Below are 14,441 nucleotides of genomic sequence, written 5' to 3'. Positions count from 1 at the left end.
AATGAAATTCAGTGTTGGCAAAATTTTAGAAATTTATTCAGGAAGATATTAAATAAAATCTTACTTATCAAAGGGGGTGTACTTATTTATGCTGAGCAATGTTTATTAAATTTATGAAACACAGTGAACATAATTACAGTTTCTTTCCTGTATGACTTTTCTCATGTTTTAAAAGATATGATTTATGTATAAAAGATTTCCCACTTTGTGAACATGAATACGGCTTCTCTCCTGTGTGAATTCTGTGATGTTTAACAAGATCCGATTTATATATAAAACATTTCCCACATTCTGAACATGAAAATGTGTTTTCTCCTGTATGAATTCTCTTATGTGCAGCAAGTTGATATTTATGTATAAAACATTTCCCACATTCTGAACATGAATACGGCTTCTCTCCTGTGTGAGTTCTCAGATGTCTAAAAAGATCTGATTTACCTGTAAAGAATTTTCCACATTGTAAACATGAAAACGGTTTCTCCACGGTGTGAATTCTTTGATGTTCAATAAGATTTGATTTTTTTCTAAAACATTTCCCACCTTCCGAACATGAATACGGCTTCTCTCCTGTGTGGATTCTCTGATGTCTAATAAGACTCCCTTTAACTGCGAAGGACTTCTCACATAGTGAACATGAATACGGCTTCTCTCCTGTGTGGATTTTCTGATGAGTAACAAGATATGATTTATCTGTAAAGAACCTTCCACATTCTAAACATGAAAAAGGTTTTTCTCCCGTGTGAATTCTTTGATGTTTAACAAGCTTTGATTTACTTCCAAAACATTTCTCACATTCTGAACATGCAAATGGCTTCTCTCCTGTGTGAATTCTCTCATGTGTTGCAAGATTTGATTTATATATAAAACATTTCCAACATTCTGAACAGGAAAATGATTTTTCTCCTGTATGAATTTTCTCATGTGCAACAAGGACTGATTTATATATAAAAGATTTCCCACATTCTGAACATGAATATGGTTTCTCCCCGGTGTGAATTCTCTGATGTATAACAAGATCTGATTTATATCTAAAGCATTTCTCACATTCTGAACATGAAAATGGCTTCTCTCCAGTATGAATGCTCTGATGTCTTCTAAGATGCCCCTTACCAGTGAAGGATTTCCCACATAGTGAACATGAATATGGATTCTCAACTGTGTGAGTTCTCTGATGTCTAATAAGACTACTTTTATATGTAAAACATTTCCCACATTCTGAACATGAATACAACTTCTCACCTGTATGAATTCTCTGATGTGTAATAAGACTCCCTTTATCTGTGTAGGATTTATCACATTCTGAACATGAAAATGTTTTTTCTCCTGTGTGAATTCTCTCATGTATAACAAATTGTGATTTATATGTAAAACATTTCCCACATTCTGAACAGCAGTATGGCTTCTCTCCTTTGTGTTTTCTTTGTGTCTGAGCTGAGCTTTTAGTAAGTTGCTTGTCACACTGAAATCTTGAATCCACTGTGTCACCTGGACTTTTGGTAACAATGTGAGATTGCTCAGGAGATGATTCCTCATGATCAGGAGGATTATAAGAAGGTGAAGTGCTGTGAAGTCCAGGAGGTGCAGGAAGGGTGATGAGGTTTTCTCCATTAGAGTGCTTCATGAGATCTTCTTTTTTACAATTTAGTGATGAACCGTTATTCTCACAAGGATTTCCTATCAGGATGAAAGATAAATTAGATGTGAGTTTTTTCTTCAACACAAAAGAGATTTCTGAATGTATTTTCTGGATCTCACAATGAAGACCCTCATCAGTGAAAGTACCGGTAATAAGGAGGACAACTACATGCCATAACATTAACACAATGACGGGTAAAGAGAATGACACTTATAAACTGGTGACATTGGCACAAGTCAGGGGTGGCAGAGATTAGACAGCAAATAGACAGTTCTTAAGGGAACCTGTCATCAGTAATTACCCCCTTAACCCTTTCGCAACCCTGGGATTTTCCGTTTTTGCGATTTCGTTTTTTCTCCCCTTGTTCCCAGAGCCATAGCGTTTTCATTTTTTGGTCAATATGGTCATGTGAAGGCTTATTTTTTGCGGGACGAGTTGTACTTTTCAACGCCATTACTAGTTTTACCATATCCTGTACGGGAAAATGGGAAAACAATTCCAAGTGCGGTGAAATTGCAAAAAAAGTGCAATACCACAGATGTTTTTTTTTTGTTTTTTTTTACCACGTTCACTGATTGCTAAAACTGACCTGCTATTCTTATTTTCCAGGTCATTACGAGTTCGTAGATACCAAACATGTATAGGTTCTTTTTTATTTAAGCGGTGAAAAAAAATTCCAAAGTTTGGTAAAAAAAAAAAATAATGGCGCCATTTTCCAAGTCCTGTAGCGTCTCCATTTTCTGGGATCTGGAGCCGGGTGAGGGCTTATTTTTTGTGCACCGAGCTGAAGTTTTTATTGATAACATTTTGGGGTAGATCCGATGTTTTAATCGCCCGTTATTGCATTTTATTTCAATTTTGCGGCGACAAAAAAACGTAATTCTGGCGTTTAGAATTGTTTTCTCGTTACGCCGTTTACCCATCGGATTAATTCTTCTTTTATATTGATAGATCGGGCGATTCTGAACGCGGCGATACCAAATATGTGTATGTGGTTTTTTTTTATTATTTTATTTTGAAAGGGGGGGTGATTTACACTTTTATATTTTTTTAAATAATTTTTTAAAACATTTTTTTTTACACTTTTTGCTTGTTTCTATAGTTTCCATAGGAGACTGGAAGCAGCAACTGTGCGATCGCCTCTGCTACATACAGGGGACGAGTGACCCGCTTCCGGCGCGGCGATGTTAAATGCCGCTGTCGGAGATTGACAGCGGCATTTAACTAGTTACCAGCCGCGGGTGGATCGCGATTCCACCTGCGGCTGTTGCGGGCGCCTGTCAGCTGTAATAATCAGCTGACATGTGCTCGGTTCAGTGCGGGCTCAGAGCCGGAGCCCGCGCTGAACCGGGGGATTGCAGCCTGTGCGTACTATTACATGTGAACAATGGTGCAGCGGTCTCAGGGGGCGCCAAAGGAATACTGGACAATTTAGTAGATAATAACTGACCTTTATTCTTCCTCCAATACCACTGCCACAACTCGTTTCCACGGTCTAAACCGTCTTCATCAGGGGTGGTAATTTGCATAATTTAGACCACGTGTTGTAATCAATTAACCCTTTCATTGCAAAACGCCATATAATGCATTCTTTACCAATTAACCTCTTATTTCCCCTTGAAACAACATTGTGCATTAAAAAATCCCTACATGGATTCATAAAATCACAATTCTTAATAAAAACTTCCTATTTATATTAAAAAAAAGAAATTTTAATTTTTATTTATTACCCACTGTTAAAATCATCCCGGGGACCTTCTTAGGGTGTCCTGACAGTGCTATGCTGCGATTTCCAGCCCCCAATTCAAAAGTTACGTTTCTTAAAGAGACAGTACACGTTCAAGAAATACTTCTTCCCCCAAGATGTGGAATTTACAAAGAAATGAGATGAATATTCCACATCTTGTTCAAAAGGATTTATGAAAATGTTAATTTGTAAGAGGGACACTTACTAGCCGTGATAGCCTTGGAGGGGGTTAAACGTCTTAGGGATAACCTGGAAACCTGACTTCAAAGAATTTGATTTGGCATTAAAAGTCAAATTAAATAAATTTGAAGAAGATCTAATTAGAAAGAAAGCTATGAAATTATGGAGGGATAGAAAGGAAAGGAGAAGTGAGTGTGAAAAAATGGATACCACCCCCCCAATGAATGCATCTGAGGGGGGATGAAGAGCACAATTAGATGTGGAAGGGAGGGATAAAAAAGGGAAAGGAGAAAAAATGGATAAACTCACCAATTCCAATAAAGAAAGGTCATTTACTCTCCTCACGACAGAGAAGCAGAGAGAGTATTATGAACAACATATGAATAAAATCACCAACAATCAGAAAAAGAACAAAGAAATGAAATCAACAGCAAGTAACTAGTATGGCAAATGATTTCAATGTGAGAGCAGAGAATAGAACTAGCACTAATACATTTTCTCCAAATAAAGAGAGAAAAGCATGCGCACATGGAAAAATAGCAACACTGGACATGCAAGTAATAAAGAGAGAAAAGCATGCGCACATGGAAAAATAGCAACACTGGACATGCAAGTAATAAAGAGAGAAAAGCATGCGCACATGGAAAAATAGCAACACTGGACATGCAAGTAATAAAGAGAGAAACGGAGACTATTACCAGACACGAGGTGACTTCAACCCAAACAACGGGAATTCCAATTACAGATTCTCCCAGTGAAACATACATTTTAGAATTGGACACCAATACAGATAAAATTGAAAAAAAATATACAAAATATAGATCAGAACATCGAAATATGTACACAGGAAATAATAATAAATGAAAAGGAAAATAGTGATATAGAAAACATGGGTGAAAATGAGTATATAGACAGCTTCACAGGTATTACGGTTGGGGGTCAATTGGAAATTTTACCTGTAATCACAGAGACATCAAATGTAAATATGTATGCACCTCAAAAGGAAAGAAACTCCAATGAAGGTAACTTACCAAAATCTATTATCCAAACAAACCTGAAAGACTCAAAAATCACTAAATTTTTTCGGGTGGCCCCAGGGCGACACCCCAAAAGAAAAAGAGAACAAGAGGGTGTAGAGGTAGTGGAAGAACTAGAAGAAGAGAACCCCACGGCACAGAGCACCACTCTGAAAAAGACAAAATCAGGGTAAACCCCATAAGCATGATACAAATAGGGAATCCGGATGATCAGGATAGTGGAATATACAACTTATCGAGCTACACACTTACTAATGATGAACGCTCCCTTCTAAGTAAGGGGCTCTCATTTTGCCCCACAGCAGAAATAGACACATTCTCGCTTTACCTTGACTTTAATGAGTTTTTTAGGAAACTCACGGTACAAAGACATTTCTTACTTGAAGAAAAAAAATGGTAAAAATGTTAAGAGGAAACCACCCCATGATGAACAAGAGACAGAAAAGGATAGAACCACAATAGATGAAATAGTACATGTAGAGATCAAACACCCAAATAAAAAATTTATCCTCTACACCATAAGGGGTCGCATATTGAGGCATTCCAACAACTAATATTAAAGGAAGTAAGATCAATTCCCCGCATGAAAATGAGAGATAATTTGAAAATTGTCCTTTTGGATAGATCTTGGTTTGCGGAGGAGGGCATGAGAATATTGAGTGATACAGAATTTTATGAAAAATTGGAGGATGATCCTAATATAAGTATCTTTATAAAGTATAATCTTCTAATTAAGAAGGCTTATGAAAAGGGGATACTCAATAAAAAAGAAAATAACTTTTTAGATATTGCGCAATATAGAATACCTTTTTTCTATTTTCTGCCCAAACTGCATAAAGACCTAAAATATCCTCCTGGACGCCCAATAATATCAGGGATCCAATCCATTACAAGTAATCTATCGCATTATGTAGATTTATTTTTGCAGATATATGTGCTGAGATTAACATCATATCTAAAGGACTCGTCACAATTAATTAAAGAATTAAGGGCTCTACCACCCATGGAGGGATGCGTCTTCCTCTCTCTGGATGTAGTGGCCCTCTACAATAATATTTCACATATATTGGGAATAAAGGTCATCGAAGAAATTTTAACTGGAGACACTAATATGCCTATAAACCAAAGAGAATTCATTCTGAGCGCAATAGCGTTCATATTGGAGAACAATGTGTTTTCTTTTGAGGATGGATTATATAAACAGATCAAGGGCTGCGCGATGGGGACGAGATTTGCACCAAGCTATGCCAATCTCTTTATGGGTGCGGTGGAATTCGTCCTCATCGCGCAGCTGTACTTTTCTATAGGCGCTTTATAGATGATTTATTCATTATATGGCATGGACCAATGGAGGAGGCATTGAGCTTTGCGGACAAACTAAATATCAATGATTGGGGGATAAAATTCACGGCCACAGCATCATCCACTTCTCTTCAGTTCTTGGATCTATGGGGGCAGTTCGACCACCTGGGGAGAATATTCACATCCATGCTTTTTAAACCAGTGGATGTGAATAGTTACCTCAAATTCAACAGTGGACACCTTCCCGGATGGATCAAAAATGTGCCCTGTGGGCAGTATTGGAGAGTCAGGAAAAACTGTACTCTGGATTCTGACTTTAAGGTGGAATCCAAGATCCTCAAAAAGAGATTCTGGGAAAAAGGCTATCCAAAAAAACTTTTAAAAGATGCATATAAAAGAACATGCACTCTATCACAGGACTCGTGCTTGGACAGAAGGGAGAATCCGGATAGGGCTTCTTTAAGAACAGAGGAAAAGACAAAGTGGAGTTTAATTAATACATTTTGCCAATCCAGGTCAGTAGTACGGGAGTTATTACAGAAACATTGGTTTATTTAAAAGGTGACCCCATTCTCTCCAAAAGCATTCCAGAGAAACCAAATATTATCTTCAGGAAGAATAGAAGTGTAATAACCTTGCTTGCTCCCAGCAACACGAATAGAAAAAAGAAAAAAATAAGGGATGTGACGACTAATCCTAACACAGGAGGCGGTTTCACATGCAATACACCTAAATGTATGTACTGCGGCGTTATAACCAATAATGCAAAAACCTTTCCATCTAATACCACTAATGAGGTTTTCCAGATCAAACAGAGATTAACATGCCAATCCACCTATGTAGTGTACCTGCGGGAGTGCCCTTGTGGCTCGCAATACATCGGCCGGACAATTCAGACCGCCCATGCCCGATTACATAAACCCAGATCTAATATAAGGGCAGGATATCCATTACATAGAGTCTCCAGACACTGCAAACCATCATCACAAAGACCCGAGCAAAATGAAAATAACCATCATCGACCATATTGTGGATAATGGACAAGAACGAGTGAGTACACTGATAAAGAAAGAAAGTTTTTGGATATACAAAATGGCCACTTTGTACCCTGAGGGTTTGAACCTTACGATTGAAAACACATCAAACCATTAAATCCGAGTAGGTTTAATGTTGTCCCTCTCATATCTTTCCCGGGTTGTCATCAGCCGTTTAATGACGGCTTGCGGGGTCACCTGCACAGGATTGAAGGTATGGTATGAGGCAGCCTGGCAGGAGACTTGCTCGCCCTTTCGGGTTGTCATTTAGCTCATTTTTCCTATTGTTGTCGGTCACTTGGTCTACTGGAAGCATAGGTTCCGATTATGATAATGGATAGTATTGGGTTTTAGGACCTTCAAAATAGTAGTGGGCAACCGTACAAGGTTATTTTATATGAAAGTGTACTGTCTCTTTAAGAAATGTAACTTTTGAATTGGGGGTTGGTAATCGCAGTATAGCATTGTCAGGACACCCTGGGAAGGTTCCCAGAGTGATTTTAAAAGTTTATGGGGTTTATAATCGTAGTGGGCAACGGTACAAGGTTATTTTCGGCCATTTTATATGAAAGTGTACTGTCTCTTTAAGTAAGTTAACTTTTGAATTGAGGGCTGGAAATCGCAGCATAGCACTGTCAAGACACCCTAAGAAGGTCCCCGGGATGATTTTAACAGTGGGTAATAAATAAAAATTAAAATTTCTTTTTTTTAAATATAAATAGGAAGTTTTTATTAAGAATTGTGATTTTATGAATCCATGTAGGGATTTTTTAGTGCACAATGTTGTTTCAAGGGGAAATAAGAGGTTAATTGGTAACGAATGCATTATATGGAGTTTTGCAATGAAAGGGTTAATTGATTACAACACGTGGTCTAAATTATGCAAATTACCACCCCTTTATAAAGCTGTATTGTAACATTCTCCTTTACCCCACCTGATGAAGACGGCTTAGACCGTGGAAACGCGTTGTGGTATTGGAGGAAGAATAAATTGTCCAGTATTCCTTTGGCGCCCCCTGAGACCGCTGCACCATTGTTTCCATGTGAAACATCTCCATACGGAGCTAAAGCGGCAGGAGCAGCCGGGCATATTTGAATGTTTGAGGACCTGCGGTGACGTGGTGTCCGGTCCGGCAGGATCGCGTGACCACTCGAGCAGCACGGAGTTGCGATGCAAACACCGACAGGACGGTATTACAAATAGAGGTGACCCGGAGCCTCATTAATCACACGCTTAATCTTGGTTGTGGAGACCTACACAACCATCACAGCAGAGTGCACTGGCACTTTTTAATTGATATAAATAGCCCTGTGAGTCTACACATGTGCCCTTTCCCTTTTCTTTTTGCATGTGCGCACTAATACGTCACAGGCTGTAAAGAGGTTAATGTACCACCAGTGCCATTTCACTGTCTCAAGCTTCCTATCCTGCCCTCAGTGTAGAAAAGTGTCCACGCAATTAACAATTACTTTTTAATATTTCAGTATCATATATAAATGAGATTGACTAATCACAAAGGCGGCCGCACATCCAGGAGCAGTGGAGCTCCGGCCTCAGTAATGACGTCACAGAAGATGTGGTATCCAGCTCCAAGGAAAAAGATGCTTTTAATTACTCCATGTTATAAATTACACCCATGAGGAAAGGGTATGGGGGGTAGGTGGACAGTGCTACGCGTTTTTAACGATCTGGCGTTCTTTGTCACAGCTTCTGGAACAGTGTGTGATTTAATCAGATGGTTCGCCATGTCCACAGACCTCATCACTGAGAAGAAATCAGCATGGATTCCGGAACAGTGTGTCAGCGCATCCTGAAGGATCTAAAAACAATTGCAGACTGGTGAAATAATTAGTTCACATTTTTTATTTATTTTACTCACTTATATAGCACCACTAATTCCACAGCGCTTTCCAGACATTATGGGCACTGTCCCCATTGGGGCTCACAATCTAAATTCCCTATCAGTGTGTCTTTGGAGTGTGGGAGGAAACCGGAGAACCCGGAGAAAACCCACACAAACACGGGGAGAACATACAAACACCTTGCAGATGTTGTCCTTGGTGGGATTTGAACCTAGGACCCCAGTGCTGTAAGGCTGCAGTGCTAACCACTGAGCCACCATACAGTGCTATCCACTGAGCCACCGTGCAGTGCTAGCCACTGAGCCACTGGGCAGTGCTAACCACTGAGCCACCATACAGTGCTATCCACTGAGCCACCATACAGTGCTAGCCACTGAGCCACCATACAGTGCTAGCCACTGAGCCACCGTGCAGTGCTAACCACTGAGCCACCGTGCAGTGCTATCCACTGAGCCACCGTGCAGTGCTAACCACTGAGCCACCGTGCAGTGCTATCCACTGAGCCACCGTGCAGTGCTAACCACTGAGCCACCGTGCAGTGCTAACCACTGAGCCACCGTGCAGTGCTAACCACTGAGCCACCGTGCAGTGCTATCAACTGAGCCACCGTGCAGTGCTAACCACTGAGCCACCGTGAAGTGCTAACCACTGAGCCACCGTGCAGTGTTAACCACTGAGCCACCGTGCAGTGCTATCCACTGAGCCACCGTGCAGTGCTAACCACTGAGCCACCATGAAGTGCTAACCACTGAGCCACCGTGCAGTGCTAACCACTGAGCCACCGTGCAATGCTATCCACTGAGCCACTGTACAGTGCTAACCACTGAGCCACTGTACAGTGCTAACCACTGAGCCACCGTTCAGTGCTAACCACTGAGCCACCGTGCAGTGCTAACCACTGAGCCACCGTGCAGTGCTATCCACTGAGCCACTGTGCAGTGCTATCCACTGAGCCACTGTACAGTGCTAACCACTGAGCCACTGTGCAGTGCTATCCACTGAGCCACCATACAGAGCTAACCACTGAGCCACCGTGCAGTGCTAACCACTGAGCCACCGTACAGTGCTAACCACTGAGCCACCGTACAGTGCTAACCACTGAGCCACCGTGTAATGCTATCCACTGAGCCACCGTGCAGTGCTAACCACTGAGCCACCGTGCAGTGCTAACCACTGAGCCACCGTGCAATGCTATCCACTGAGCCACTGTACAGTGCTAACCACTGAGCCACCGTTCAGTGCTAACCACTGAGCCACCGTGCAGTGCTAACCACTGAGCCACCGTGCAGTGTTAACCACTGAGCTACCGTACAGTGCTAACCACTGAGCCACCGTACAGTGCTAACCACTGAGCCACCGTGCAATGCTATCCACTGAGCCACTGTACAGTGCTAACCACTGAGCCACTGTACAGTGCTAACCACTGAGCCACTGTGCAGTGCTATCCACTGAGCCACCATACAGAGCTAACCACTGAGCCACCGTGCAGTGCTAACCACTGAGCCACCGTGCAGTGCTAACCACTGAGCCACCGTGCAGTGCTAACCACTGAGCCACCGTACAGTGCTAACCACTGAGCCACCGTACAGTGCTAACCACTGAGCCACCGTGTAATGCTATCCACTGAGCCACTGTACAGTGCTAACCACTGAGCCACCGTGCAGTGCTATCCACTGAGCCACCATACAGAGCTAACCACTGAGCCACCGTACAGTGCTAACCACTGAGCCACCGTGCAGTGCTAACCACTGAGCCACCGTGCAGTGCTAACCACTGAGCCACCGTACAGTGCTAACCACTGAGCCACCGTGCAGTGCTAACCACTGAGCCACCGTGCAGTGCTAATCACTGAGCCACCGTACAGTGCTAACCACTGAGCCACCGTGCAGTGCTAACCACTGAGCCACAATACAGTGCTAACCACTGAGCCACCGTGCAGTGCTAACCACTGAGCCACCGTGCAGTGCTAACCACTGAGCCACCATACAGTGCTAACCACTGAGCCACCGTGCAGTGCTATCCACTGAGCCACCATGCAGTGACAACCACTGAGCCACCGTGCAGTGCTAACCACTGAGCCACCGTGCAGTGCTAACCACTGAGCCACCGGGCAGTGCTAACCACTGAGCCACCGTGCTTGCCATTATCAAAATATGAACCGACATCGGTGCCAGAAGAAAACACAATTATACAGCGGCACATAGAGAATAAGAGCAAATACAAAAAGGGAAAAAAAAATATACAATGAAAAATGGGAATGAGTATAAAAAACATCCAAAAACCCCATCTAAGGAGAAACATAAAGAGGAGAGATGCATACCTCTCTGGATTATTGAGCAGTGAAGCATTACCTCTCTGGATTATTGAGCAGTGAAGCATTACCTCTCTGGATTATTGAGTAGTGAAGCATTACCTCTCTGGGTTATTGAGCAGTGAAGCATTACCTCTCTGGATTATTGAGTAGTGAAGCATTACCTCTCTGGATTATTGAGTAGTGAAGCATTACCTCTCTGGATTATTGAGCAGTGAAGCATTACCTCTCTGGATTATTGAGCAGTGAAGCATTACCTCTCTGGATTATTGAGCAGTGAAGCATTACCTCTCTGGATTATTGAGCAGTGAAGCATTACCTCTCTGGATTATTGAGTAGTGAAGCATTACCTCTCTGGATTATTGAGCAGTGAAGCATTACCTCTCTGGATTATTGAGCAGTGAAGCATTACCTCTCTGGGTTATTGAGCAGTGAAGCATTACCTCTCTGGATTATTGAGCAGTGAAGCATTACCTCTCTGGATTATTGAGTAGTGAAGCATTACCTCTCTGGATTATTGAGTAGTGAAGCATTACCTCTCTGGGTTATTGAGCAGTGAAGCATTACCTCTCTGGGTTATTGAGCAGTGAAGCATTACCTCTCTGGGTTATTGAGCAGTGAAGCATTACCTCTCTGGATTATTGAGCAGTGAAGCATTACCTCTCTGGATTATTGAGCAGTGAAGCATTACCTCTCTGGGTTATTGAGTAGTGAAGCATTACCTCTCTGGGTTATTGAGCAGTGAAGCATTACCTCTCTGGATTATTGAGTAGTGAAGCATTACCTCTCTGGATTATTGAGTAGTGAAGCATTACCTCTCTGGATTATTGAGCAGTGAAGCATTACCTCTCTGGATTATTGAGCAGTGAAGCATTACCTCTCTGGATTATTGAGCAGTGAAGCATTACCTCTCTGGGTTATTGAGCAGTGAAGCATTACCTCTCTGGAGTATTGAGCAGTGAAGCATTACCTCTCTGGATTATTGAGCAGTGAAGCATTGCCTCTCTGGATTATTGAGCAGTGAAGCATTGCCTCTCTGGATTATTGAGCAGTGAAGCATTACCTCTCTGGATTATTGAGCAGTGAAGCATTGCCTCTCTGGATTATTGAGTAGTGAAGCATTACCTCTCTGGATTATTGAGCAGTGAAGCATTACCTCTCTGGATTATTGAGCAGTGAAGCATTACCTCTCTGGATTATTGAGCAGTGAAGCATTACCTCTCTGGATTATTGAGCAGTGAAGCATTACCTCTCTGGATTATTGAGCAGTGAAGCATTACCTCTCTGGGTTATTGAGCAGTGAAGCATTACCTCTCTGGGTTATTGAGCAGTGAAGCATTACCTCTCTGGATTATTGAGTAGTGAAGCATTACCTCTCTGGATTATTGAGCAGTGAAGCATTACCTCTCTGGATTATTGAGCAGTGAAGCATTACCTCTCTGGATTATTGAGCAGTGAAGCATTACCTCTCTGGATTATTGAGCAGTGAAGCATTACCTCTCTGGATTATTGAGCAGTGAAGCATTACCTCTCTGGGTTATTGAGTAGTGAAGCATTACCTCTCTGGATTATTGAGCAGTGAAGCATTACCTCTCTGGATTATTGAGCAGTGAAGCATTACCTCTCTGGATTATTGAGCAGTGAAGCATTACCTCTCTGGGTTATTGAGTAGTGAAGCATTACCTCTCTGGATTATTGAGCAGTGAAGCATTACCTCTCTGGATTATTGAGCAGTGAAGCATTACCTCTCTGGATTATTGAGCAGTGAAGCATTACCTCTCTGGGTTATTGAGCAGTGAAGCATTACCTCTCTGGATTATTGAGCAGTGAAGCATTACCTCTCTGGATTATTGAGCAGTGAAGCATTACCTCTCTGGATTATTGAGCAGTGAAGCATTACCTCTCTGGATTATTGAGCAGTGAAGCATTACCTCTCTGGATTATTGAGTAGTGAAGCATTACCTCTCTGGATTATTGAGTAGTGAAGCATTACCTCTCTGGATTATTGAGTAGTGAAGCATTACCTCTCTGGATTATTGAGTAGTGAAGCATTACCTCTCTGGGTTATTGAGCAGTGAAGCATTACCTCTCTGGAGTATTGAGCAGTGAAGCATTACCTCTCTGGATTATTGAGCAGTGAAGCATTGCCTCTCTGGATTATTGAGCAGTGAAGCATTGCCTCTCTGGATTATTGAGCAGTGAAGCATTACCTCTCTGGATTATTGAGCAGTGAAGCATTGCCTCTCTGGATTATTGAGTAGTGAAGCATTACCTCTCTGGATTATTGAGCAGTGAAGCATTACCTCTCTGGATTATTGAGCAGTGAAGCATTACCTCTCTGGATTATTGAGCAGTGAAGCATTACCTCTCTGGATTATTGAGCAGTGAAGCATTACCTCTCTGGATTATTGAGCAGTGAAGCATTACCTCTCTGGATTATTGAGCAGTGAAGCATTACCTCTCTGGGTTATTGAGCAGTGAAGCATTACCTCTCTGGATTATTGAGCAGTGAAGCATTACCTCTCTGGATTATTGAGCAGTGAAGCATTACCTCTCTGGATTATTGAGCAGTGAAGCATTACCTCTCTGGATTATTGAGTAGTGAAGCATTACCTCTCTGGATTATTGAGCAGTGAAGCATTACCTCTCTGGATTATTGAGCAGTGAAGCATTACCTCTCTGGGTTATTGAGCAGTGAAGCATTACCTCTCTGGATTATTGAGCAGTGAAGCATTACCTCTCTGGATTATTGAGCAGTGAAGCATTACCTCTCTGGATTATTGAGCAGTGAAGCATTACCTCTCTGGGTTATTGAGTAGTGAAGCATTACCTCTCTGGATTATTGAGCAGTGAAGCATTACCTCTCTGGATTATTGAGCAGTGAAGCATTACCTCTCTGGATTATTGAGCAGTGAAGCATTACCTCTCTGGGTTATTGAGCAGTGAAGCATTACCTCTCTGGATTATTGAGCAGTGAAGCATTACCTCTCTGGATTATTGAGCAGTGAAGCATTACCTCTCTGGATTATTGAGCAGTGAAGCATTACCTCTCTGGATTATTGAGTAGTGAAGCATTACTTCTCTGGATTATTGAGTAGTGAAGCATTACCTCTCTGGATTATTGAGTAGTGAAGCATTACCTCTCTGGATTATTGAGTAGTGAAGCATTACCTCTCTGGATTATTGAGTAGTGAAGCATTACCTCTCTGGATTATTGAGTAGTGAAGCATTACCTCTCTGGATTATTGAGTAGTGAAGCATTACCTCTCTGGATTATTGAGCAGTGAAGCATTACCTCTCTGGATTATTGAGTAGTGAAGCATTACCTCTC

The 14,441-nt window shown here is 41.9% G+C and overlaps 2 protein-coding genes across 2 annotated transcripts in view; both read right to left on the bottom strand.

Moving 5' to 3' along the window:
• Positions 1–14,441, bottom strand: part of LOC141201524 (uncharacterized) — a 240,722-nt gene that overhangs the window by 203,704 nt on the left and 22,577 nt on the right. The gene's annotated exons all lie outside the window — the stretch shown is intronic.
• The window catches only part of LOC141201530 (uncharacterized), a 63,533-nt gene that overhangs the window by 28,506 nt on the left and 20,586 nt on the right, over positions 1–14,441 (bottom strand). Inside the window, exons 2-3 of the mRNA XM_073663532.1 lie at positions 4,595–4,749; positions 205–1,674 (exon numbers count right to left, since the gene is read on the bottom strand). Of these exons, the coding sequence (XP_073519633.1) occupies positions 205–1,621 (1,417 nt within the window). The 5' untranslated portion in view covers positions 1,622–1,674; positions 4,595–4,749. The remainder of the gene's footprint in view (positions 1–204; positions 1,675–4,594; positions 4,750–14,441) is intronic.

The sequence above is a fragment of the Phyllobates terribilis genome, unplaced genomic scaffold, assembly GCF_046119375.1.
Source record: "Phyllobates terribilis strain yellow unplaced genomic scaffold, ASM4611937v1 Scaffold_117__1_contigs__length_5270597, whole genome shotgun sequence".
Taxonomy (NCBI): domain Eukaryota; kingdom Metazoa; phylum Chordata; class Amphibia; order Anura; family Dendrobatidae; genus Phyllobates; species Phyllobates terribilis.
This window is presented reverse-complemented; position numbering and strand designations above follow the sequence as displayed.